At 47.1% G+C, this 26349-nt stretch overlaps 1 protein-coding gene across 2 annotated transcripts; it reads left to right on the top strand.

Moving 5' to 3' along the window:
* Pm20d1 (peptidase M20 domain containing 1) lies at positions 1-26228 on the top strand. 2 transcript variants are annotated; one of them, XM_087906530.1, is made up of 13 exons: positions 1-88; positions 2438-2524; positions 5931-6163; positions 6762-6848; positions 7363-7496; positions 7769-7888; positions 9038-9113; positions 9532-9593; positions 9822-9900; positions 12005-12076; positions 20063-20231; positions 21845-21944; positions 23812-26228. In XM_087906530.1, exons 2-13 carry the CDS (start codon positions 2515-2517, stop codon positions 23933-23935), a joined length of 1266 nt encoding a protein of 421 aa, XP_087762656.1. In that variant the 5' UTR covers positions 1-88; positions 2438-2514; the 3' UTR covers positions 23936-26228. The 2 variants fall into 2 exon arrangements, with proteins under 2 accessions (XP_087762656.1, XP_048286649.2); XM_048430692.3 differs by lacking the exon at positions 1-88 and adding an exon at positions 615-816.
* Positions 26229-26349: the final 121 nt, after the last annotated feature.

Below are 26349 nucleotides of genomic sequence, written 5' to 3'. Positions count from 1 at the left end.
GACTCGGTCTCCTAGTTGGTTTGGGGGAGGAGGAGCTCCGTGATCTGGGCGTAATAAGGAGAAACAAAGGTCACATCTCCAACTACAGGTAGGTTCCATTGTTTGCACATTATTGTGTACAGTTACACTAAGAAACGGTTTAAAACAGTTCCAGCAAGGTTCCTAAACAGGAGCAAACTGTCCCAAGCTGGTATGTCAAAACACTATCCGTTAATAGCCATGCTGTGGCAGGTTTTGATGAAATTAAAACCGGAAACCACCGGGTTCCTCCACAGAACCTAGGGACTAGAAGTCAAAAATATAAATCTAAAAAGAGAGACTGAGGTCTAATAAACCTGGTTGACACACTCACTGAACTGTTTTGCTCTCATACACAGAAGATTCACAGCATCTCCAAGCAGTATCTCAAGAGCAGTGAAGACCTAACCTTTGCCTAGAGCCCAGTATTGCTTCAATTTGCTTCCTGACTCTACTCCCGCCTACCCTGGGAAAACACACACCCCTAAAGGCCTTGCGGAGCAGGGGCGGAGCCCTTCTGTTGATTGGTTGGCGGCCGTCCAGATCAAGCGATGATTGGTCAGCGGCGAGTCAGGCTTTCGACTTTTAGGTCCAAACTCTGGCCAGACTGGCGAGGCCTCGGGAGAGACATGGCTGGGCGGTGCGTGAGCGGGCGGGCCCTGATAGCTGCCCTCCTGATTTTACTCGCCACCGTCTCTGGATCTACCGGCCCTAGCAGCAGGGAAATTTGGGGAGCCTCGCGGATCCCTTCCCAGTTCAGCGAGGAGGAGCGCGTCGCTATTAAAGAGGCGCTGAAAGGTGAACCTCCGCCCCCTTGGGCTCAGACGTGGGTCCCTCAGTTCCCAGTCATCCCCGGACTATCTATCTCCTCCCTTGGCAGAGGAATCTACCGCTGCTCAGGCTAGAGTTCCACCCGCCACACCGCGGGCTGGCCGGGTCAGCGTTCCCGCACACGTCCCGGCACACGGTGCACGGGTCTGGCACGCCCCTCTCGTCGGTGTCCCCTTGCCTAGCCTGGAGGCTCCAGCTTCTCTCCGCTGGGCATAGCCCGCACCCACCCTACCCCTGCCTGCCTCAGACAAGTGGTTTGTAGCTCTCTCGACCTCTGAAAGGTATCATGTTTGTTAAATCTCCGAGGTATCTTAAAAGTGATTTGCTTTGTTAAATGATCTTTCCCAGGACTCCGGCAAGGACTGGGCTCTGGGTAACAACATTTAAGAATCCGTGGGACTCGCTGTCTCTGAGGGGAAAGCATTGTTCCTGCCGTGTAATATGTATCTAGTTGCCCCCTAATACGAGGAACCTAACAAGGCAACCAACTCATTGGCCTGTGCCTTTCAGGAGGAAAGAGGAGCATTTATGTGAGCTCACGTAATGCTTTGTGACCACTGGGCTCAACTCCTCTTTTCCGTTCATTAAATACTGGATTAATAAAACCTGCATACGCAAACATGTGCAGGCCGACACAGGGACCAAATGCTAGCCCCCACGTGGGAGATGAATTGTGCTTATCCTGGAGTGACCTGGAATGGCCTGGGAAGAGCTTTCCCATCGTGCCCATAGCCCTTTGCAGACCGGTGGACTGTGGCAGAGTCCCTTTGCACAGAAGAAAACAAAAGCTTAGCAGGACCTCATAGCATCATGGCACAGAACTCCTTAACAAGATGCAAAGCATCGAAGGTCAGATGTTGGATCTGCTCTCAGGGGGGCAATTTAATCTTTTTGGACTTAAAATTCCCCATCTGGGTAGTAGGCTGTGGTGTGATAGAGTTCATCCTTAGCTAGAGGTGACTGTGTCTTTCAGACAAAACTTAAGTGACTTAAAATCCAAAATTTTCTTAATGTTATGTTGACCCTCAAAAAAAAAATTTTATTTCATTTTCTTTGTCTTCTTTTTTTTTTGGTTTTTTGTTTTGTTTTGGTTTGTGTTTTGTTTTGGTTTGTTTTGTTTTGTTTGAGGCAGGGTTTCTCTGTAGCTTTGGAGCCTGACCTGGAACTAGCTCTTGTAGACCAGGCTGGCCTCGAATTCACAGTGATCTGCCTGCCTCTGTCTCCTGTGTGCTGGGATTAAAGGCGTGCGCCACCACTGCCCGACTTTTTTTTTTTTTTTTTTTTTTTTTTTTTTTGTCTTCTGTATGAGACATTTTCTGCTATCCCAGCCTACTGGGATTACAGGTGTGCACTGCTACATTCGGGCTATGGTTTCAGGTTTTGTTTGATTTCAAGACAGAGTTTCTCTATGTAGTCCTGGCTGCCCTAGAACTAGTTCTGTAGACCAGGCTGGCCTTGAATGTAGAGATCCACCTGCCTCTGCCTCTGTGCTGGTTTTAAAGGCGTGTGCCACCACACCTGGTGGTTTCAGATTTTTACTAGAAATATCCAACCTTTATCCACTTGAATCCTCCATCTCTGTTGACAGGTGCCATCCAGATTCCCACGGTGTCTTTCAGCCATGAGGAATCCAACACCACAGCCCTCGCTGAGTTTGGAGAATACATGCGTAAAGGTCAGCTGCAAACTGGGGGCAACGGGTGACAGAGACACACACACACACACACACACACACACACACACGAGAGACTGTGTTCTTGACAAAGTGACAGGAAATGCATTTTGTTTCTAATAGAAGACAGTCACATTGCGGGGGTGCTTTTTACTTTGGACATAGGCTGTCTGAAAGGGAGACTCTGAAAGTTACACAGCAGAGGATAAAGTGAGGACTGTAATGTAATTCACCTTTGAAGAACTGAGAACTAGCTGTGATTCTCTCATATGTATCTGTCTGATCTGGACATTAGTAGGTAAAACAAGGGATTCCTTCTCGTGTGCAAATGTCTAGAACTCTGCTCCAGCACCTCCCACTCCTCCTCCCACAGACCCATTCATACAGCTCAAGGCCCTCCACCTAGTGGGCTCATTTACACTGATTACTAACACCCTCTTTAGCCTCTTGGCAGCCAGCATTCTTCACCTATCCTAGCACCTCCCCCTTCCTTCATCCCTATGACCGTGGAGCCCAGAGCTGGGAAGAAAGGATTGGGGAGGATGTTAGAATCTTAAAGTGAAAAAAAAAATCTAATGGAGAATAGGGAGGACCCCCCCCCCCTTCAAGATGTCAGAGGTGGGAGAAGCCAGCTTCGGAGCATCAAGTAGTCCCCTCTCTAACATGCTGGGACGAATGGATCTGGGACTAAAACATTGTCACCAAACCAGAGGTCAGGCAAGAAGTCATTATCAAAGAAGGGAGGGAATGAGAGGGAGAATAAGCTAGGGGCCTAGTGATAGAGCTCCGTGGTAGAGTGTTTGCCTAGGATTTGCAAGACCCTGGATGCAATCCCAAATCTGTCTCTCTCTCTGTGTCTCTCTAAAAATAAAAACAATTTCGAGAACTAATATATACAGTGACAGTAAACTAAATAAGCTGGTGACAGACTGAAGCACACTCTTCTTCAGGTTTTTTTTTGTGTGTCTGGTGTGTGTGTGTGTGTGTATTTAGATGTGCACAAAGGAGTAAGTGCATGCTTCCCAGACAGCCCAGGGGGGATTAGCTAGACCACCTGTACTGAGGCCTGCCAGTAATGTGAATAATCCGCACTGAGAACATCCACTCCCACATAAAGAAGTATGGCCGGACACAGCAGAGTTATCTCCACAAAATGCAAATATTGAAAACACTGTTTTCTTTCTTCATGGCAGCATTATGTATTTATATATTTTTTATAAATATATGATATGTAATAGCCTCAAATGGAAAATCCCAAATATTCATCACTTCACAGATGGTCAATTAAAGCAAAGTACAGGAGCTGGAAAGATGTCTCAGTGGTTCAAGAGTACTTGCTGCTCTTCCAGAGGACCTGAGTTCAATTCCCGGCATCCGCATGGTGAATCACAACCATCTGTACTTCCAGTTTCAGAGGATCCAACACCCTCTTCCTCTCTCCATGACCACCAGGCACAGGTGTACACATGTGGCAGGCACACCAACATACAATCAGGCAAAATGCACATATACTTTAAAAAGTAAAAGTAATAATAATTTTTAAAATCTTAAACACAGCTGTCTGTATCCATGGATTTCATGCATGGGTTCAACCAACCTTTGACTGAAAATATTATAAAGAAGCTAGACATGGTGGCTCACACCTGTAATCCCAGAATTTGGAGTACTGAGGCAGGAGGATCATGGGTTCCTAGACCATGAGGTGAAAGCATGCCTCAAAAAAGAAAAGGAAAGAAAATCTTACGTCCTGAATAGTTTAATGTCTGCTTGACTCAAGTTGATATATATGAGAGGAGAGAAACTCAATTGAGAAAATGTCTGTAGGTGGTGATGGTAGCACACGCCTTTAATCCCAGTACCAGGGAAGCAGAGGCAGGCGGATCTCAGTGAGTTCAAAGCCAGCCTGGTCTAAGGAGGGACTTCCAGGACAGCTGTTACACAGAGAGACGCTGTCTCAACCCCCTCTCACCCTGGGAAAAAAAAAAGGAAATGCCTCTATAAGATTGGGCTGTGAGGAAGCCTGTAGGGCATTTTCTTAGTGATTGATGTGAGAGGGCCCAGCCCATTGTGGGTGGTGCCATTCCTGGGCTGTGGATTCTATAAAAAAGCATGCTGTAGCTGGGCGGTGGTGGCACACGCCTTTAATTCCAGCACTCAGGGAGGCTGAAGCAGGCGGATCTCTGTGAGTTCAAGGCCAGCCTGATCTACAGAGCTAGTTCCAAGACAGCCAGAGCTGTTACACAGAGAAATCCTGTCTTGAAAAACTTTAAAAAAAGGATGGCTAAAGGGTATACTGCATGACTCACTGTGTCCACTGCAGCCTCCATGATGAGAGGGGAGGTGGGATTTGGAAGCATGACATGAAAGGCATGAAGAATGAATAAAAATAAAGTATAAAAAAAAAAAGAAAAGAAAGCAGGCTGAGCAAGCCAGTAAGCAGCTCCCTCCATGGCTTCTGCATCTACCTCCAGGTTCCTGCCCCGCTTGAGTTATCCTAACTTCCGTCAGTGATGGACAGTGAAAGTCAAATTTCAAATTCCACAGATGTGAGAGTTAAGTCAAACTAACCCTTTCCTCCTCCAGTTGCTTTGCTCGTGGCCTTTCATCACAGCGACGGTAGCTCTAACTAGATACTTGCGTGCATCCGTCTCTGTGGCCCATTAGCCTCCAACTCAGGCCCTCCTTCCTCAGCCTCCTGCAGGTACATGCCCATGGTGCTTTCTTAAAAGGAAAAGACCTTAGAATTTTTCAAAGAGATAGTGATTATGTTTTCCTCTAAATAATTTGGATATTAGGAACTATTGCATTCAGATTTTAACACAACCCTCATCTATAAAGATGTCAATATGTTAGGCTAGAATGAGCCAGATCTTCAGCTATTACCCATTGTGTGTGTGTGTGTGTGTGTGTGTGTGTGTGTGTGTGTGTGTGTGTAAGAGAAAGAAAGCGAGAGAGAGGGTATGGTGGTTTCCCCTGCATGTTTGTCTATGCACTATGTAGACAGTTCCCTCAGAGGCCAGGAGAGGGCATCAGATTTCCTTGGAACGGGGGTTACAGAGGATTGTGGGTCGCCATATGGGTGCTATAAATTGAATTCAGATCCTCTTCAAGAGCAGTTAATACTGTTAACTTCTGAGCCATATCTCCAGATATTTAATGGTACAATTTTAAATAGCACATTAAAATAGGAAGGCTTTGATCCTGGAGGGAATGATAATGTACACACAGAGAGAGAGAAGAAGAATTTCAGAAACTAAATAGACAGATCAGGATTTATATCTGTAAGGGGAATTCATTTTCAAAAAATAAAGAAAAGAAAAGGACTTAGGAGCAAGGAATGGGAGGGAACCAGAAGGAAACTACGGCCCTGACGTTCTCACCGCTTCTCATCCCTTTCCTTTGCCTCAAGTCTTCCCGACAGTGTTCCACAGCAGCCTTATCCGACATGAAGTCGTGGGGACGTACAGCCACCTGCTTACCGTGCAAGGCTCGGACCCCAGCTTGCAGCCCTACATGCTGATGGCTCACTTTGACGTGGTTCCAGCCCCTGAAGAAGGATGGGACGTGCCCCCGTTCTCAGGCCTGGAGCGTGATGGCTTCATCCATGGCCGGGGCACACTGGACAACAAGAACTCTGTGATGGTCTGAAGTGCTGTGCTTAATAACTTCCTTAGAGCCCAAAAGTTGCTCCAGGGTGGGAGAATTTGGACGACTCTGGGAGAGGGAGGAGATTATGGTTAAAAGAATTGGCTGGAGCTGGGCAGTGGTGGCCCATGCCTTTCATCTCAGCACTCAGAAGGCAGAGACAGGCAGATTTCTGAGTTCAAGGTCAACCTGTCCTATAGAACAAGTTCCAGGACAGCCAGGACTACATAGAGAAACCCTGTCTCCGACAGACAGACAGACAGACAGACAGAGACAGAGAGAACATGGATTGGCTGTAGAAGGCCTGAATGACAGCTATCAGTTTTTTCCCTTCATTTCTTCATTTTCTGGGCCTTGATTTCTCAACCGTGGAGGAGTTGGCGGTAGATAACCCGCGGCTGCACAGGGACCTTTCAGGTGGCACAGATAAATGTGTGCTTTTCTCAGGGAGTAAGGGTTTTCTACCGAGCTCTGAACCACCTGAAGCTGTTCTCTCTAAAGCCAGTCTATCTGATCTTAGTTCCACCATTAGTGATGAATGACTCTGACTTCAGCCTACTCCGATAGTGAGTCCTCCTCCTCTTCTGAATCCCAGGCTATCCTGCAGGCCTTGGAGCTCCTGTTGATCAGAAACTATAGCCCTAGAAGATCTTTCTTCATTGCTTTGGGCCACGATGAGGAGGTAAGCTGTCTGCCCAGTACCTGTCTCAGGGTCTCTTAGAGGTGGGGTGCTTTACCTGGATCCAGTATGTCCATCAGATGCAGGGGCTCCATGAGATCCTGTGGCTGTTGCCAGTTTCTCTGTGTGCCGGCATTAAACTCCCTGGTACTATCTAAGCCAAAAGATAGCCTGGCAATTCTACCCCAGGAAACCTAAGAACAACAGAAAGAGAACTGGGTGTTTCATTCACAGTGATGCCACCTGCCTTAAACCTTACCCAGTCCTTCACTGTTCCCAGTTCCTTCTCTTGTGAAATTAGCAGGACTCTGAAATTGGACAATTCTGTGAGACAGAATTATCTCAGGCCCTGCCCCATTTAAAAAAAAAAAAGACTAGAAGGAAGGTGGCAGGCTGAGTGAGTCCAGTCACTGTCTGTCTGTCTGTCCGTTCCTGGCTGAGTGAGCCTACAGTCGCTGTCTGTCTGTCTGTCCGTTCCTGGCTGAGAAGGACTGTACTTTGGGCTCTCTGTCTATAGGTGTCTGGGATAAAGGGCGCTCAGAAGATCTCAGCACTCCTACAGGCTAGGGGCGTTCGGCTGGCCTTCCTTGTGGATGAAGGGAGCTTTATCATGGAAGATTTTCTTCCGAACCTCAAGAAGCCCTTTGCTATGTAAGTGAAGCACCGCACCTTCCACCCTGAAAGATTATCACTGCATCTGAAATTATCCAGCCTGCCCCCTGTAAGCACACTCAGATATTCTGTTCTATTAACCACCATGTCCTGGGCTTCCCCCCATAGCCTTCTTCTAGTGTTGAATTGTTTTCAGACAGCATGAAGCTAGCCTCCCAGACCACCAGGCCACCGTGTAGATGAGCCTGTGGGTCTACGGAATAGTTTAGTGGGAAGCAGTCTGAAGACTCCTCTCTGATCCTCTCCCACAGGATTTCAGTTGCAGAGAAGGGTGCCCTTGATCTCATGCTGCAAGTAAACATGACTCCAGGACACTCTTCAGCTCCCCCAAAGGAGACGAGCATTGGCATCCTTTCTGCCGCTGTCAGCCGGTAAGCAGCTCCTGGCTCCTCTTCCGGGACTGCATGGGATGGACGACCTGGCACTTGGCCACTCTGAGACTGAGGATCCAGCCTGCCTATGCTTCCTGCCATCAAGCTGGCCCGAGGAACAGAGGTGCAGGCTGCAGGAGGGACAAGGCCACCAATACTCAGAACAGGACTGGGACTGGAGGATCTGTCAGTACAACTAGAGGACGTGCAGGAGCCAGAAGACAAAAACCAAGTCAGAGCACAGGGTAGTCCGGAGCTCGGCCAAGCAGTTAGAATTACAAGTTGCCAGGGACTGGTAACACTGTCTTAATTCTCCTGCTGATCTGGCAGGGGCACAAAGATAAATAAGGGGCCCTGGCTGTGGATAGAGACCAAGGTTTGCAAGAACACCACTTACCTGTATCTAGGTTCTCTTAGCAAAGTAAAAAGAAAGAGTGCTGGCTGGTTTTATCAACTCGACACAAGCTAGAGTCATTGGAGAGGAGGAAGCCTCACTTGAGAAAATACCTCCAGAAGATGGGGCTGTAGGCAAGCCTGTGGGCCATATTCTTAATTAGCAGTTGATGTGAGAGGGCCCAGCCCATGATGGGTGGGCCATTCTTGGACTGGTGGTCCTGGGTTCAATAAGAAAGCAGGCTGAGCAAGCCATGGGGAACAAGGCAGTAAGCAGCACCCCTCCATGGTCTCTGCATCAGCACCTGCCTCCAGGGTCCTGCCCTGTTTGAGTTCCTGTCCTGACTTCCTTCAAGGATGGACAGCAATGTGGAAGTGTAAGCTGAATTAACCTTTTCCTCCCCCAGTTGCTTTGGATCGTGGCGTTCAAACCCCAGTTGGCGTTTGGTCATAGCGATAGTGACCCTAACTAGGAAGGACAGAGAGCTGCTTTGTGTCAGGGAATACAGTAACCCTTGAGGTGGCCCCTGGCCCTAAGAAAGCAGAGGAGCAGAGTGAGAGAGGAGTGAGGCCCTGACTCACCCCTGCGGCCCCAGCTCCTGCTGATGCTCTGGGTCTTCACCTCGGGTTGCTGGCGGTGGTAGGCAGGTGGACAACTGGGCAGGCTCGTTGAAGCTTGCACCCATCTCCCTCAGCTCCAGGACACTGATCTTGGTCCTGGGGGAGGCCTGGTCTCGAGAACTCTTTCTCTTCCAGACTGGAGCAGACACCAATGCCGAATATGTTTGGGAGTGGGCCGCTGAAGCAGACACTGAAGCTGCTGTCGAGAGAGGTATGGGAGGGACGTCTGTGCTCCCGGCCAGCTATAGATGAGGAGCAGAAGTGGGTGGGAAGGAGCTGTGGAGAGGGTCACCATGTCAATCAGGTCTCTGCCTGTTCTTACCCAGTCCCAGCAGCGGCTGAGCGAGAAGGGATGTGTTGTCCGAAGCTGATAGGATTTATCCAAGGTCCTAGCATGCCCAGGTTCCCTCGAAAACTGTTTCCCATGCATCTTGTGACTGCTGAGCAATTGTTCGGGATAGCCATATATGCCCACCCAGGTGGAAACACCTCACTCCAGCAGAGATTGGGGTGGGGTGGGGGAGGGGAGCTTGAGCACTGTGCCCTGGAGTAGAGACTCAGGCCTCAGCAGCAGCGGCCCTGTCATGCCAACCCCTTCGCTCCTGCTGACCTTGTTCCTTCCCTTTCAGTTTTCCTTCCCCACCAATATACTCTTTGGGAACCTGTGGCTGTTTCAGCCCATTGTAAGCAGGTAACGTATTTTGTTTCCTCGAAATCTCCCTCCCCAGATGCCCTCCCTCCACCCCCCCCCATTTCTTGGCTTACCTGGCCTGACCAGTCATCTTTCAGTCATAGATATTTCGTGTTATTAACGTATAGGCTGATGTCTCTCTCGGCCTTAAAGGTCTCCAGGGTTTAGGACAGAGAGTGACATTCCATGACTTCTTCCCGATGTCTAACCATAGCCTTTTCGCTTTAGGCTAATGGAGAGGAATCACATAACCAACGCCCTGGTCAGAACCACCACCGCCCTCACCATATTCAATGCAGGAGTCAAGGTAACATCATCTGGCTCCTCCAGCTGCCCTTGCACCTCGGTTCCTTGAGTTTGTATGTGGGCTTTCCTCTCCTGCTGTGGCCATAGTAATGGAAGGGGCAGTGTCGTCCCGTGCCACTGTTCTGTCCTCAGTAGGGTCAGCCTCAAGAGCAAAGGCTCCAGCCAAAGTCTACACCCCACTAAGAGTGTGGCGGCATCTATCTATGCATGTCTAGAGAGGGTTTGGGGGGTTGGGTCTCCTAACCCATGCCCTGAATGTAATTCTGCATGCTTTATATTTTCCTAGCATTTTGGTCATATAGACTAAAACCTTCAAACCCTTTTACCATCAAAGGTCTCTATTTTTGGTTCTTCATTTACTTTTTGTAATGCTATAAATCAAGCCTATAGCCTTCTCCCTGGTGGATGCTCTACCACTGAGCAACAGCACTGGCCAAATAGATTTTTTTTTTTTCGAGACAGGGTTTCTCTGTAGCTTTGGAGCCTGTCCTGGAACTAGCTCTTGTAGACCAGGCTGGCTGCGAACTCACATAGATCTGCCTGCCTCTGCCTCCTGAGTGCTGGGATTAAAAGCATGTACCACCACCACCCAGCCATAGAATCTTTTTTAAAAGTGTCTCTTTTTAAAGTTTTACCCACTGAACTAATTCGATGGGTGATTGATCTGCGTTCCCCTGGTGTAAGTTCAAAGACACACTCACTCATTTGCCACTCGTAAAATCTATATCCTTTCCCAAAGTCTGCCTCAGTGACTATCATTTCTATATGAGCCTTACTCTTCTAGAAATAAGAATCAATAATGTGATAAGCTTTTATTCTATAAAGAAAGCCTTGAGTTTTCGGTAAATTGGCCCACTTGCAGTTGCCCTGTCTACTAAGGGGTGTCTCTTGTTAAAGGACCAAGCCCAAGGAGGCATAGGGCTTTAAAGGAAGTTAGACCCACCCCAGCACAACTTCAGGGGCCACCATTTTCCTCAAGTACAATATGGTCTTAATCTGGAAAAGAAGATGATTTGGGCTTGCCATTTTGTTTGTGTAGCCCTTGATAACCTAGAACTCACGATGTAGACCAGGTTGGCCTAAAGCCCACAGATACCTGCCTGCCTCTCCTTCCTGAGTGCCGGGATTAAAGGCGTGTGCCACCACACATGATCCCAAATTCAAATTCTGATAGAAGTAGATGATGCCTCCAAATTTACTTCTGGCATAACAAACCAGAGCCAGCCCGCATAATCTTCCCCAGCTGCAGTTCAGGATAGTCACACATGTCCAGCTATTGCTTTAGCACCAGCATATTACGTTCCTCATTTGACCTGTGGTTTTCTGTCCACCAGGGCTGGGGGATATCCATTTGATTCTTCTAGAACTATGCAGTAGCATCACTAGGACGGTGCGGGAGCACCGCTAGGACTGTGCAGTAGCGTTGCTCCAGCTACCAGCTGGAGAAGCAGAGTTGCAGTGAAGTAATAGCTACTCAGAAATCACACTGCCAGTTTGCAACAGCCCAGTATGTTATTATATTTGGTGCTTTGGGGCATCTTGCCAGTTCAAAGAAAGATAAAGGAAATCTCTCTCAAAACATCAAGGAAATATCCCACTGTAGCCTGTCTTCTCCAACTAATCATAGGTTCAGACAAAAACTAGGTAGATTTTGTACCCAGATATGCAAAACAACCACCACTACCATCCCTTCAGGGATTGAACGCAGTGTGCTATGGAGACCTTTGAGACCCTGGGTGTTCCACCACAAATAAGCCCCAATATTAACGGAAGTTCCCAGGGTGTCCTGGGAACACACACATAGGGCTCCGATGGCACAGCAGAGAATCGTCTGGGCAGTCACAGGCAAAACAGTCCTGTTCTGAACTGCTCTGTGACCCCTCCAGGGCCAAGAAACACAAAGATCTCACCTAAAGCAGAGACCCTAAAAGTGAGTGTGCCAGCAGGTGGAGGGCCGGGAGAAATCAAGGGCCGACTTGGGATGAAGCCCTGACTCCTTAAACCAGAGCAGTTGCTTCTCCTCCTCCTGGTTAGTGTTTCCTGGGCAGGGGCCAGCTCTGGAGACATGAGGAGGGCTCAGGCCAGATCTCTGGTTCCCTGTCTAGGTGAATGTCATCCCCCCGCTGGCTCAGGCTACAATCAACTTCCGGATTCACCCTTCACAGACAGTTCGTGAGGTATGTACCCATGTTCCAAAGAGCAGATCCAGCATCAAGAAGTAGGACCCTTACCATATGAGGTTTGTTTCATTTTGTTTTGTTTCCCAAAATCCCCTATGCATCAGCAACATAGGATAGCACATGTCTGGTTTGGGAAAACTTGGAATCTAAGGCTGAAACACAAGGACAAATAAATGGTAGTAAATATTTATAATGGGCTTGCTGTGTGCTTGGCTCCATCCTTGTGTACACAGATGCACACTCTCACTCCTTAGCACTTACACCGCCCAGTAAGGTAGGGTCTCTGCTGTCCTCACTCGGCTAAGGGAAATTGGGCTGCAGAGCAACAGAGCTGGTAGGCCGTGTGCCTGTGAGTACACATCCAACAATCTGGCTCCGAGGCTGCCACCATCTGCAACCCTTTGCTGCTGCCGTAATAGTCGGGGTGAAGAGTCTCCCCAGGAGCCCTGCAAAGCTACCTCCAAGGCCAAAATGGCCTTTCCTTACAATAGAAATTTGAACTGGGTGTTAAAGAACCCTTAGGATGTTGCTAAGACCAAGAAGAGTTGGATAAATGAGAAAATAGGAGTTTGAGACTAGCCGCGGCTAGAGACCTTGCCTCAAAAGTAGCAGCAGCACAGATGGGCAATTCTAAATGAACTCAGCTGACTGTAGATGTGTGTGGGGGGGGGGTGAGTATGTAAGACAATAGTAATTAAGGAATAAGAGAGCGTGGATTTGAAAAAGAGTGGGGGTATGTGGGAGGAGTCAGAGGGTGGAATGATAAAAATACAGGACTCATATGAAATTCTCAGTAAAAACCAAGTAGCTCAATGAAGAGCAGAACAGGAGGTGGGGAAATGGCTCAGTGGGTGAGTATGTGTCATGTAAGCCTACGGATCTGTTTGGAGTCCTAGTTCCCGCAGAAAAAAACTGGGTAAACAGTGCACCCCTTAATGCAACACTTGAGGAGCAGAGTTAGGATCCTTGGAGCTGGCTAGCTACCTAGTCAGTCTAGCTGAACTGGTGAGCTCTAAGTTCAGACCCTGTCCTAAGAACATAAGGTGGACCAGGATGTGATGGTGTGTGCATTTAACCCCAGTGCTTGGGAGACAGAGGCAGGTGAATCTGAATTCAAGGCCAGCCCAGTCCATATAATGAGTCCCAAGCCAGATGTCTTTCTTAATCAGTGTTCTATTGCAACTCTTATAAAACAAAGCATTTCACTGGGGCTCACCTACAGTTTCAGAGACTTAGTCCATTCTCATCATGGCAGAAAGCATGGTGGCACACAGGCAGACATGGTTTTGGAGAGATAGCTGAAAGTTCTACCTCTGGATCCACAGAAGAGAGAAACACTGGGCCTAGTGGCATACCTCCTCCAACAAGGCCACATCTCCTCATTCTTCTAAGTAGTGCCACTCATGATGACTAAGCATTCAAACATATGAACCTATGGAGATCATTCTTATTAAAACAACCACACCAGACAAGGCTACATAGTAAGATCTTGTCTCAAAAATAAAATAAAAAACTAAGGCAGAGAATAATAGAGACAGACACCCAACATTGACCTCTGATCTGTATATCACACACGCACAGGAACATATATGCACATGCGCACACACACACGCACACATTCAAAATAACAATAACAACAGCAAGAAAGAAAACCCCAAGAGGGCAACCCAGCATCTGGGAGATGGATAATACATTCTAGAACACAGTAGGGACTCTGGCCCATGTCCTCAAGGGTCAGACACACCTAGATTCCTACTTGTTAGTTTTTGAGAGTTCTTCCTGTTACTGAGAAGGGGGTGAGGACGCTAGTCAAAGAATCCCAAGCTAACTCCAAATGATTCCAGTTATAATTCTTTATTATAAGGGGCAAACTCATGGAACAGGAACGAGAAGTCCAACCTCAGATGTGTAACACGGGAACCAGAGAGAGAGCCCTGGGCGGGCTGGTGGTTTTCTCTGGGTACCCAAAGGTCACACTCTAACCTGGTCCAACCTCTTAAAGGTCATTGACTAAAGGAGGTTCCCCATCACCTTTCCCTTTTGTCTAAGTAAGAGAGTTCCAAACCCAATACAAAACGATATATACTAGGAACAAATATCAAGTATAAAATTAGGATTACAACCAGCATAAACAATATTAAGCAAGGAACATATGCTAAATGTTTTATCCTAAGGAGTCTAAGTCTTGCATTGGAAATAACTTGGCTAAATCACAAAAGGAAGATAACTACATCTGTCTAATCTTTAACCCCATAGAAGGCCTGAGAAGGGAGATAATATTACTTGAGTAGGCAGGAAGTGCAATCAAGCAGCTTCCAAAATGTGCAGTAGATGACAGAGACAGCTGGCTACTTGGGCAATCACCCAAAGTCTCATTTGCAATGTTGAAGCAACCAACTTTGGCTAAGGGCTAGAGTAACTGATAGACCATTTTTAGAGACATGAAATTTTTAGAACCGTCTTACCATGTTTTGGTAAGGTTTGGCAGTCTTTTGTGTGTGTATGTATCCTGCTTATTTAGTACGGATACCATACACTTTGTCAGTGGTTGAGTCATGGGCAGTTTCTTGTCCAAAGACCAGTTGTGGCAAAAAGAAAAGAAACTCCAAGTGGAGTATCTTTGGTGCTCAACATTCTCTCGGGAATAGATTGGTGCTGTCAGGAGCAATTGTGTCTTGTGTCAACAAAACCCTAAGTTATTTAAATGCCATGTTTTATATCTCTTTAAAGTGGTTGAAGATTACCTATCTATTCAGAATACAATCTATGTATTTAAAGAACCTAATTAATCTAACTATATGTATAACAAACATGAATGACTATTGACTTATAATACTTAATATCTGTATAACTTAAAGACTAAGACTTCATATCAGAATATTAAATAATCTGTAAACAACTGTGCAGTAAATGAGGACAATAACCTTAAAATGTAAACAATGTATAAGTATCTTGATCAGTGATAGAAATATATTATATAATATGATAAATATATCCTAAAAATTGTATCAATATATAAAATGTCTTAAACAGAAGTAGAAACATGCATGTATACAATCTGACAAAATAACTTTGCATAGGTGTATAAATATTGTAAACAGAAATAACAAATATAATTTAACTTGTATCTATATACAAGAATCTATGCCAACTATATAGGCCCAGCGATCTCATGGACTCAGGAGTGGGTTAACAGCCTGCCTAACGGGGAAGGGGTCTGAGCTCAGTGTGAATCCTGGATCTGGCTGCTTTTCAGCAGGTGCCAGCCCTGTGCTCTCCCTGCAGGCTGTAGCTTCAGGAAATCACTGGATTTAGTCAGCTGAGCTTTCCACCCATTTTTCCCTTAGCCCATTCAAACTCCATCCTTTTCCAAAGGCCGTTTTCCACCCATTAGGGCTTTCATCTCCCTGGTCCTGGCACACTCTGTCCTCCTAGCCAAAAGGTCTTCCCTCCTGGTCTATCTGATGACATTCCTGGAATCTCCTGAACTCATCCTGACCACCTGCCCCAGTGAGGTTGGAAAACCTCCATTCTATTTTTTTTTTGGGGGGGGGTCTTTTCACTCATCACCTCTATGAGATTTTTTTATTTATTGATATTTATTGAGCTCTACATTTTTCTCTGCTCCCCTCCCTGCCTCTCCCCTCCCCCTCTCAATCCTCCCCCAAGGTCCCCCATGCTCCTAATTTACTCAGAAGATCTTGTCTTTTTCTACTTCTCCTCCCCATGTACATTAGATCTATGTGAGTCTCTCTTAGTGTCCTCATTGTTGTCTAAGTTCTCTGGGAATGTGATTTGTAGGCTGGTTTTTTTTGTTTTATGTTTAAAAACCACCTATGAGTGAGTACATGTGATAATTGTCTTTCTGTGTCTGGGTTACCTTGCTCAAAATAATGTTTTCTAGTACTCCATTGTGTAAATGTACCACATTTTCCTTATCCATTCTTCAGTCGAGGGGCATTTAGGTTGTTTCCAGGTTCTGGCTATGACAAACAAAGCTGCTATGAACATAGTTGAGCAAATGTCCTTGTGGCACAATTGAGCATCCTTTGGATATATACCCAAAAGTGGTATTACTGGGTCTTGAGGACGGTTGTTTCCTAATTTTCTGAGAAATTGCCACACTGACATCCAAATGGGCTATACCAGCTTGCATTCCCACCAGTAATGCAGAAGTGTTTTCTTTCCCCACAACCTCTCCAGCATAAGTTGTCATCAGTGTTTTTGATCTTGGCTATCCTTACAGGTGTAAGATGGAATCTCAGAGTTGTTTTGATTTGCATTTCTCTAATGACTAAGGATGTTGAACAGTTCCTTAAGTGTCTTTCAACCATTTTTGATTCCTCTGTTGTGGATTCTCTGTTTAGGTCTGTACTCCAGTTTTTTATTGGATTATGTGATCTTTTGGTGTCCAATTTCTTGAGTTCTTTGTATAATTTGGAAATCAGACCTCTGTCTGATGTGGGGTTAGTGAAGATCTTTTCCCATTCTGTAGGCTGTCGTTTTGTCTTTTGCTTTTTTTTTTTTTTTTTTTTTTTTTGACTGTGTCTTTTGCTTTACAGAAGCTTCTCAGTTTCAGGAGGTCCCATTCATTAATTGTTTCTCTCAGTGTCTGTGCTGCTGGGGTTCTATTTAGAAAGTGGTTTCCTGTGCCAATGTGTTCAAGTATACTTCCCACTTTGTCTTCTATAAGGTTCAGTGTGGCTGGCTTTATGTTGAGGTCTTTGATCCATTTGGACTTGAGTTTTGTGCATGGTGATAGATATGGGTCTATTTTCATTCTTCTACTGTTGATATCCAGTTATGCCAGCACCACTTGTTAAATAGTTTTCTTTTTTCCATTTGATATTTTTTGCTTCTTTATCAAAGATCAGGTGTTCGAAGATGTGTGGATTGATATCCAGGTCTTCTATTCAGTTCCATTGGTCCTCCTGTCTGTTCTTAGGCCAATACCAAGCTGTTTTCAGTATTGTAGCTCTGTAGTAGAGTTTAAAGTCAGGGATTGTGATGCCTCCAGAAGTTCTTTTATTGCCCAGGATTGTTTTGGCTATCCTGGAAAACCTCCATTCTTTAGGAAGCTCAAAGGACCCATTTATCCTGGTCACTCTTGTCCAGGGGCCAAGGCTCAGAGCGTCATGCTGGGTCCAGTGGGAACACGCGTGGGCGCCACAGTTCTCCTCTTCTGTCTGCACCTCACAAGGTAGAGGTAGGCGGCTGGGGTCACACACGCACAGGCAAGACCCCGCCCCACTTTTTCCAACTTTGTTATTTTGAAACAGGGCCTGGCTAAGTTGCCCAAGCTGGCCTTGAACTTGTCACCCTCCAAAGCAGCTAGAATTACAGGCTTGCACCCCTAGACCCAGCTAGACATTCTTCTCAGCACTTGGGATAGTGTAATTCAGAAAGACAGGATTCCCACTCTAATTGTACTTGCGGTCCAGTGAGAAGGGGCAGTAGCAAGCAATCAAACGAATGAACAGAGTAACATAAGCTGTTAAGTAGTATAAAGGCTGCTGGGTCACACAGTGATTGTGGAGTGTCAGTGGAAACATGAGCAGAGTTAAATGCAGGGGCAGTGAAGTATTAGCAGGACATATTGACAGGCCATTTTTTTTAAGACAAGGTCTCACTATGTAGCCTGCCACTGGTCTGGAAGTCACCTGTAGATCAGGCTGGCCTTGAACTCAGAGATCCTCCTGCCTCCACTGGAATTAAAGCTATGCTCAACCACACCCAGCCAGAAGAGACCTTTATCCCTGTCCTCAAGAGGTCTGAGACAAGATAGTAAGTCAGAGGCTACTCTGGACTATAATAATTGTTTGTGTCTGTTTGCAATCAAGGAACACGACCCCTCCAGCAATAATCAGAGGCACAATAACGGGACTAGAAGAAGGGACTACCAATGGAGAGAGCGGCCTCCAAGGGTGCTATAGAGCCTGACCTTTTAATTCTCCATCTACAGTTCCGGCACATTGCCAGTCTATGGTGTCTCTTTTGTGTGTCGAGATGTTTCCCTTTTGTTTGTGTGTTCTCTTTGTTGATGGTAAGAACACTGACTGCTCAAAATTTAATCATGTCTTTCTGGTGTGAGTCCAGCCTCCATCCAGCTGTATTACTGCTTACTGGAAGAAGACCCACGACAAGCTGCCACTCGACAGAGACCGTCCCCTTTTCTAGCATCCTGATTATGAATCTCTTCCTTGTGCTGAATTTGGGGCGTGGCTTCCTGTAACACCTGGCCCCATTCCTCTCGTCCACGTTGGGCACACTGCACTAAGCAGGACGTAATGCTAGGCCCGTCTTAACCACAGAAGAGTCTCAGCTCCTGATAACAGAGAGGTCTGGGGGCCTGGCCCAAAGCCACACCACTGTGAAGAATTATCCAGAGACCAACATTTTTGTCATGCCTCATTTTTTTTTTAACCCATCCTTCTCCACCTGAGGAATCTTTTTTGCCTTTTCCCTACCAGTACTATATCCTCTCTTCAGACTCGAGATTCCTAACACCAAACTACACACCTAAGAAGAATGCTGTTCTATCTAATCCTCACTTCAGGTTGTGCTCGGGTCTCTGCAGAGCACCTTCCTTAGGCAATCAGGCAGACACTCATCCCAGTACTCCTGACTGTATATGGTGGGCCAGGTACTTAGGGGAACAACGCCTCTTATCATTTTCATTGGGTCTTGTCTTTTATAGCTCAAGTAGCCCACATTATTGCTTTTTACTTGCTCAATACTATAGATAAGGGAGTGAGGCTGACATGGTCCCTGCCTCTGAATGAGGCCCCGGCCTCTCACTGAAAGGAACCTTTCAGTCATCATACCTTCTTCAGTTTCCAGATGCAGAAACCTCTGGAGTGGCTGAAGCAAGAAACAGCAGGCACAGCCTCTCTCTACTGCACAGGGGATAACTTAGGAGCCTTGCCCTGGACAAAACAATGTGTGAGGACTAGATATACTTTTTTTTAAGGTACTGAGGCTTGAACCTAAGGCCTTGTGCATGCTAGGCGAGCACTCTACCATTGAGCCATACCCATGGTGAATTCACTAGTGCTGGGATGAAACTGATCTCTGGCTGAAAATGAGTTCTTCTAAGCCTCACCCCTCCCCGAAGGGCATTTGCTTTGATTCCGATGGAGTTTCTGAGCTAGAAGTGGGAGCCTTCGCTGCACATGCAGCTTCTGTCACACGTCTAGGGGCCATGGGCCTAAAATGAGTTCTCCCATGTGGGTGTTCTCCAGCGGTGACACAGAGCCCTTCGTAGAACAGGAGCAGCTTCAAACTAACCGCTGCTCAAATGAGGTTTTCCTTCTGCAGCTGACTGGGCTGGCTGGGGACCACTGGAAGCCTCCGGGTCCATTCTGCACCCTTCCTGGGACCAGAGATTTCCACTGGATACCCCCTAGTCACCTCAGGCTCGATTCTTCTGGGAATTTCCTCGTGGTCCTTCTCAATAAAAAGAGACAAAGGGAAAACCTTCAGCCGCAGCACCGCACTCCTGATCTTGTGTGTGTTGAGCTCCTGTTTCTGCTTGGTGTGTTTGGTTACAAACAGGCAGCAGCTCAAGAGAGGAAAAGGAAACCTGTGCCCTTTGTCACCAGCCAAGGCTCTCAGGTTGGAGCAGGGTCATCCTCTCGAGATGGCTGAGATTCTTCTCAGCCTACTATCTCATATACTTTACCTAAGCCCATGGCTCACACGACCCTAGGGGGAAGAAACCAATTTCCAGATTATCCAGTTCCCCGTCTGACTCAGAGCTGTAAGACAATCCTCCTAAACACTTAGCTGAATCCTGCCATGCTTTCTAGGAAGTGCCAGCTCCTCCATCACTCACAGCCAGGCAGCAAAAGCTGGGTCCCGCTGCAAAAACCAAGTCTTGGCTCTAAACTCTAGAGTGCTACCTTGCTGAAACGAAAGATCTGAACTTGGTGCTTACGTAGCAGATCAACGAGAATTGTAACCCTCTTGGTTTCTACCCCGAAGGTCCTCGAACTTGTCAAGAACATCGTGGCTGATGACCGAGTCCAGTTACATGTGCTGAGGTCTTTTGAGCCCCTGCCCGTCAGCCCCTCCGATGCCACGGCCATAGGCTACCAGCTGCTTCAACAGACCATACAGTCCGTCTTCCCGGAAGTCAATATTGTTGTCCCCGGTAATGACTTCATCAGCTGTGGCTGGTGGGTGGTGGTGGCCGGGACCGCTTCCTATCTGATGTTCCTTTCCCTGCCCCCAACCCAGCCATTCATCCTGGAAACAGCTGGCTGCTTCTGTCCCTGGAACTGTACTTTCCCCCCGGGGTGGAAGTGAGAAGGGAAACAGGAAAAGGACAGAAACAATAAATTAGGTCAGCCGAGGATGGGTCCTTGCTTAACCTAGGGCAGTAGTGTTCTGTGTCCCTCCGACATAGAGGAGGGATTGGCTTCAGATATACCTCTCCTGGAGGAGTTACCTTGTCACCGACCTAGCATAACAGCTGAGTAGCAGGACTTAGAACAACCGCCCAGAAAAGCCTCTGAGCCCATGACATCCATACCAGAGCTCCTCCTGGGTCTAACGCCTGCAGGCCCCTCTGCATTTCCCCCGCCTGTGCAAATGCCGTCTAAATCTGGCAGTGGTCCTCCCAGGAACTTCATAAAATGTAGAACACCTGGGCCCACTCTCATATTCCAGCAGAAATCTGCCTTTTTGAAAGATGCTACCAGAGGATTTTGGTGTAGTGATGACCAAGCAGTCCCCAGGTCTCTGGTCTCCATGTGTGGACATATGTCCAGTTCCCTCTATGCGGGTTTACTTGTGGCTTTCTGTGAACATCTAGGCACCCTGGTTCTCACAGTCCACATCTTCCTCTTTCAGCCTCGAAGGCTCTCCCTACCCCATCCTTGTCCCTGGTCATCATCCCTGCAGTTGGGTCAGACTGCAATAGGGGTAGAGAAAGCCAACAGGAAGAAATCCACAACGCATGGGATTAGACCCAGGTACCCAGTGAAAATGAGAAGAGGAAAATAGAACAAAACACAAAATACCATCCTGCACTATCTCACCACCCTTGCACTGAGGCTGGGAATGGCTTTTCCCAGAGGTCCTGCCTATCCAGGGCAAATCCAAGCCCAGCTGGGGGACCCATCCAGAGGGAGTTTCCTCGGACTTTCCCACAGACCAGCAGAGCTTTGCTCCATTTTACCTCAGTAAAATGCCCCCACAGTCGTTGGCTTCTGCCTTAAGTGATGCAGAATACAGAACAAATGATCTCTCTAAACTCATGAGTCCTCACACAGCAAATGGCCTTGGCTGTGGAAACAAAATGAAAAGCCTCCCTGGCCATCATTTAATGAGAACAGCTTAGTTTGGGGTCACTTGAGGATATCTCACCCGTACTTCCAGGAGGTTCTATGTTCCTGGTTACAGTTACAGTTTTTGTAAGGATTTGAAAAGAGGCAACTTAGACAATAAATGTCCTAGGTGCTGGGTGGTGCATGCCTTTAGGCCCAGCACTCGGGAGACGAAGGCAGGTGAATCTTTGTGAGTTCCAGACCAGCCTGGTCTACAAAGTAAGTTCCACGACAGCAAGGGCTACACAGATAAACCCTATCTGGGGAGTAGCGGGGAGGGGGGGGAGTCCTAGGCAGATGCTCTTAGGACATCCCAGTTATCACTCTACAGTGACCCAAGGTCCTATCTGGCTCCCAGTCAGTCACCCAGCTTCCCCTACTTCACTGAACAGGTGGCTCACACGAAGCCCATTTTCCCTTACTCTTCCCCATCTAGGTATTTGCATCGCCAATACAGACAGCCGGCACTATGCCAACCTCACCAACGGCATCTATCTGTTCAACCCCGTTTTCTTGCAGCCTCAGGGCTTCAGTAGGTAAGTGGAACAGGGTTAAGCCGCAAGGCTTACCAGAGATGTATCTCAACTGTCCCTTCCCCTTTGGGTGACTTACAGAATAGAGAAAAGCCAGGTTTTGACAAATTAGAGAGATTCTAGAACCCGAGTTGGCATCATGGCTCCTGGAATCGAGAGGGTTGCCCCCATGCACACTCCTCTCTTAACAAGTGGAGACAGTCAAGTGACTCATGAGAGCTTGTTGGGAAGAAGATCCTTGGGTAAAGCTGGATGTAGTAGCCTATAAGCCTGGCACTTAAGAGACTGAGGCAGGAGGATGGCCATTTTTTTAAAAAATTACTTATTCTTATTTTATGCATGAATGCTTTGCTTGCTTGTATAGCTGTATACCATTTGCATGCCTTGCCTTTAAGGGTCGGGAGGGGACACCCCAGAACAGATGGTTGTGAGCCACCATGTGGTGCTGGGACTCAAACCCAGGTCCTCTGGAAGAATACCCAGTGCTCTTAACTGCTGAGCCATCTCTCCAGCCTAATGCATTGCCAAACGTAGATCCAGCCTGAGCTATGTGACAAAACCATGTCTGGGAAAGAAGGGGATCCTTAGGTAGTCTTTCTTACCTTGAGAGAATGCTCATCCCTGGACCTCACTTCCTCCACCTATAAAATAAGGAGACCCTCCAGCATTCTTTGATAAGCAAACACATACGAGTTTAAAGGTGAGCATGTTAGCTGGCCTTCTCAGAAGAAATACTGTGGAAATCCAAAATGTGAGTATCGATTTTAACTGTCAAATACGACCGTTATTCTGATTCTTCAGGCAATTTTAACTCTCAAAGTTTGAGAAGATAGTTTCCATTTAGCCTTCTGCAATCTATTACCTCAGACCTCACCACAAGTCACTTGAAACAGAATAAAAATGTTTGAATGTGATTTTAAGAATAGCACTCATACTGGGCAGTGGTGGCACATGCCTTTAATCCCAACACTTGGGAGGCAGAGGCAGGTGGAGCTCTATGCATTCCAGGCCATCCTGGTCTACAGAGTGAGTTCCAGGACAGCCGGGGCTACACAGAGAAATCCTGTCTTGAAAATAGAAAGAAAGAAAGAAAGAAAGAAAGGAAGGAAGGAAGGAAGGAAGGAAGGAAGGAAGGAAGGAAGGAAAGAGAAGAGGAAAAAAAGGCCCTCACTAAACAAGGCATGGTAGTCCATGGCAAGGGAGGCAGAGGCATGAGGATCTGTGTGACTTTGAGGCCAGCCTTGTCTAATGGCAAACTTCCAAACAGCCAGGACTATATAGAAAGATCCTGTCTCAAAAAAAAAAAAACAAAAAAAACAAAAAAAAAACACCAGAAGCAAAAGCAAAAAAACAAAAAGCATAGTGTTTATGTTTGGGGAGTTGTTAAAATTGGGGGTAAGTGTCCTCTCTGTTTCCTGCCATCTTTGCACTTTGGGGGTAAACATGAGATCTTATAGCAGCATTCCTAGGTAGAGGCTGGAGAGGTGCCCTGAGCTGTTGCCTTCCTGCCCTCCCTTATCCCTAGTGAGCAAAACCTCAGGAAAAACTCTAGCAGGAGACTCTATTCCAAGAACATAAGAATTAGGAAGATAATTCTACCATAGGAGAACCGACCTCAAAAGAGAGGACTAGGCTAAACTCCCCAGTAGTTATTCACTGTTCCCCCCCACCCCCGTGCGGGAGCAGGGGTCCTTGAGAAATAATGGGTGTGTCACACATGAGCTGACTAATGACTTTTGTCACCGTGGCCCTCAGGAGAGTCAAAGATCAGTCATGGGCGGGGAGAGACCAGGAAGGGTGTTCTGGACCAGCTTTTTTGCTACAGCATTTGACTCTTATCTCCTCCCCCACAAAATGCTTCTTCCCTCAGCATCCATGGAATCAACGAGAAAATCTCCGTGCGGAACTACGAGAACCAGGTGAAGTTCATCTTTGAGTTGATCCAGAATGCTGACACCTACAAGGAGCCAGTTCCTCATCTGCATGAACTCTGAGGCCAGGATGCAGCTGGGTGAGGGATGCCCAACACTGGACAGAACTAACCTACAGGGAGACACAGAGCCGGTATTGACCAAAGGTTTGGTGGAAACACCTTGCAACGAGGAGTTCATCTGCCTGACTCCCTCCTCCACTCTCCAGAGACCAAGCTCCAAGGAGGAGGAGATGAGCAGAATCCAGCCTGCCCTCTCCCACCGAGTGGCCTCAGCTGCCTCTGTCCTGCCATAGAAGGTGTTGGCCTGTCTCATGCCGCCTATTTAACTAGTCTGCTTTCCCAGCCTGCCTTAACAAATGCAGATTTTGGAAAAATCTCAGGAAAGTTTTATCTAGATAGAATGTTAACTTAGGGTGCTTGAGCTGGATTGCCTTCCTGGATTTCCATTCTCCTGACCTCCACTCTCTTCTTGGATGTGGGAGCTGCCTCTCCTGTCTCTGCTACCTTCCTCCCCTCTCCAGTCTGTTCCACATCTGAGTACCTCAGTCAGACTGGGAAGCTCCCACAAGCACTGTCAGCCTGTGTGGCGTCAGCTGGTTTCTAACCAGTGTCTCTCACAGTCTCCACCCCACACCCCTGAGTCCAGAGGCTGGAGCCTGGAAAAGCAAGCTGCTCTCCTTAGGTTCCTGGAACTTTGCTCCCTTCCCTGCCCTGTTCCTGCCACCTGCTATGGTGACCCCACCCCAGGAGGCACTAATGTGTGGAAACATTTCCCTGGCACAGCCTCTCACTGGAGCCCAGAACCAGCAGAGCCTTGGCCCTGGCACTATATCCTGTTTCAGAATGACCAAGGGGAAGTGGAGGGCAAGGTGATGTGGGGGTGGCTGGAGGGGCTGCTCTTCCCTGGGTAAGACAGGCAAGGTGAGGAGCCTTCATTAGTGGATAACAGAGCTCCTGCCTTCTCTCTGGACTCCAACCCTAGGCAGTTTGGTTCTGTCCAGTAGCTGCTAGGTGGGGGGCTTTGGGCAGCAGCGTTTCTTGACTCAGGGCCAGGATCTGTGCTTTGTGGATCACAAGGGAGTCGAGGTCACAAGGGGAGACACAGAAGTGGGACTTGAAAGACTCCCTCTTTTTCCCTCTCCGAGCGAGACTTTCCATGTCTCCTGTGGGCTTGATAGCACTGGGTTTCCTTGCTCCCTCAGAAGCCCAGATCTCCCTCCCTCTGGAGTCCTTACCTTCCTCCCATGGATGTGAACTGCTCCTTGCAGCTCTGGTTTAATTGTCAGTGTTAGAAACAGGGTGCGAATTATTCAAGCTTTTTTTTTTCTACTCCTGCTAAGATTCACATTCCTTCCCTCACTCTCCCTTTTTGGCCAATTCAGTACTTATTCAGCTTTTGTTGGAGGGCAAGCTTAAGAGCAAAAATAATCCTTCACTTTGGTGCAGAGCCGTACAGGGTAGTTCCCTACACCTCATCTCAGCCCTGTGACAATGCTGTTGTTACTCCTTCCTACAGAGGAAGGACTTGATCCTGAGTGGATTACACATTTAGCTGGAAACAGTGGCTCGAACCCACGTCACCTGGCTCCCACACTCCCCACTATCCTCTGACCCTGCATCGCCTCCTCCCCACTGATGTCTTATTTAATTCCCATAACAACCACTGAGGCGTGAGTGTGTCCCCCACATTTGTCTGTTGTGAATTTAATCCTATGAGAAAAGTATCCCGAGGGAGGAAACCTAACCGATTAGGGTCTGTCTTTGTGGGGTTGTTAGGATTAGACAAGGCCCTCAGGGCTGAGCCTCATCCTTGATTTACTGATGACTTTTTAAGAAGAGAGTTTGAGGAGATAGACACGTTTAAACTGATTTGGACATCGCCCGTGAATACATGTGTCAAAATATCACACAGTACCCCATTAAAAGATAGAAGGGGGGACCAGAAGACAGACAAGTTCAGGAACTTGCTGTGTACACCAGGATGGCTTAAAACTCACAGAGATCCTCCTGCCTCTGCCTTCTGAATGCCTCAGATTTACTGTCCTGCCTTCTGAATACTGGGATTAAAGGCATGCACTACCACCTCTGATTTAGTATTCTTTTCTTCCAATAAGAGCTAAACATTTCACCAAATGTTTTTGGAACTATAAATATTTTAATTGAAATGAAACAACTTGAAATTCTTGTGTTTGATGTCCAGCACACTGTCAAGAATGAACTTGCACATTTGCATATGTTTTTTTCTTTTTTTTTCTTTTTTTCCTTTTTTTTTCTTTTTCGCCTTTGCATATGTTACCTTGAGATCTACTAATATAAAAATTTCAGAATTGAATAAATTGTTTAATACTAAGAAATATTCTTTGGCCATTCTGCGATAGTGTAAAAACTACACTAACTCATGAGTACCCCAAACCAGGGATCAGAACTCAAAGCCCTTCAAGACAGTGGACGTTCAGTACTACTAGCAAGTAACAT

Source organism: Myodes glareolus, chromosome 5 (assembly GCF_982192425.1).
Source record: "Myodes glareolus chromosome 5, mMyoGla1.1, whole genome shotgun sequence".
In the NCBI taxonomy this organism is placed as follows: Eukaryota; Metazoa; Chordata; class Mammalia; order Rodentia; family Cricetidae; genus Myodes; species Myodes glareolus.
This window is presented reverse-complemented; position numbering and strand designations above follow the sequence as displayed.

What these genes read in the sequence shown, in the direction of transcription:
- Pm20d1 (XM_048430692.3), top strand. Translation starts at nt 648, where the DNA reads ATGGCTGGGCGGTGCGTGAGCGGGCGGGCCCTGATAGCTGCCCTCCTG. An exon ending in TGGAGAATACATGCGTAAAG is followed by an intron (nt 2,525 to 5,930) that starts GTCAGCTGCAAA and finishes CTTTGCCTCAAG; the next exon opens with TCTTCCCGACAGTGTTCCAC. An exon ending in CTTCACAGACAGTTCGTGAG is followed by an intron (nt 12,077 to 20,062) that starts GTATGTACCCAT and finishes TCTACCCCGAAG; the next exon opens with GTCCTCGAACTTGTCAAGAA.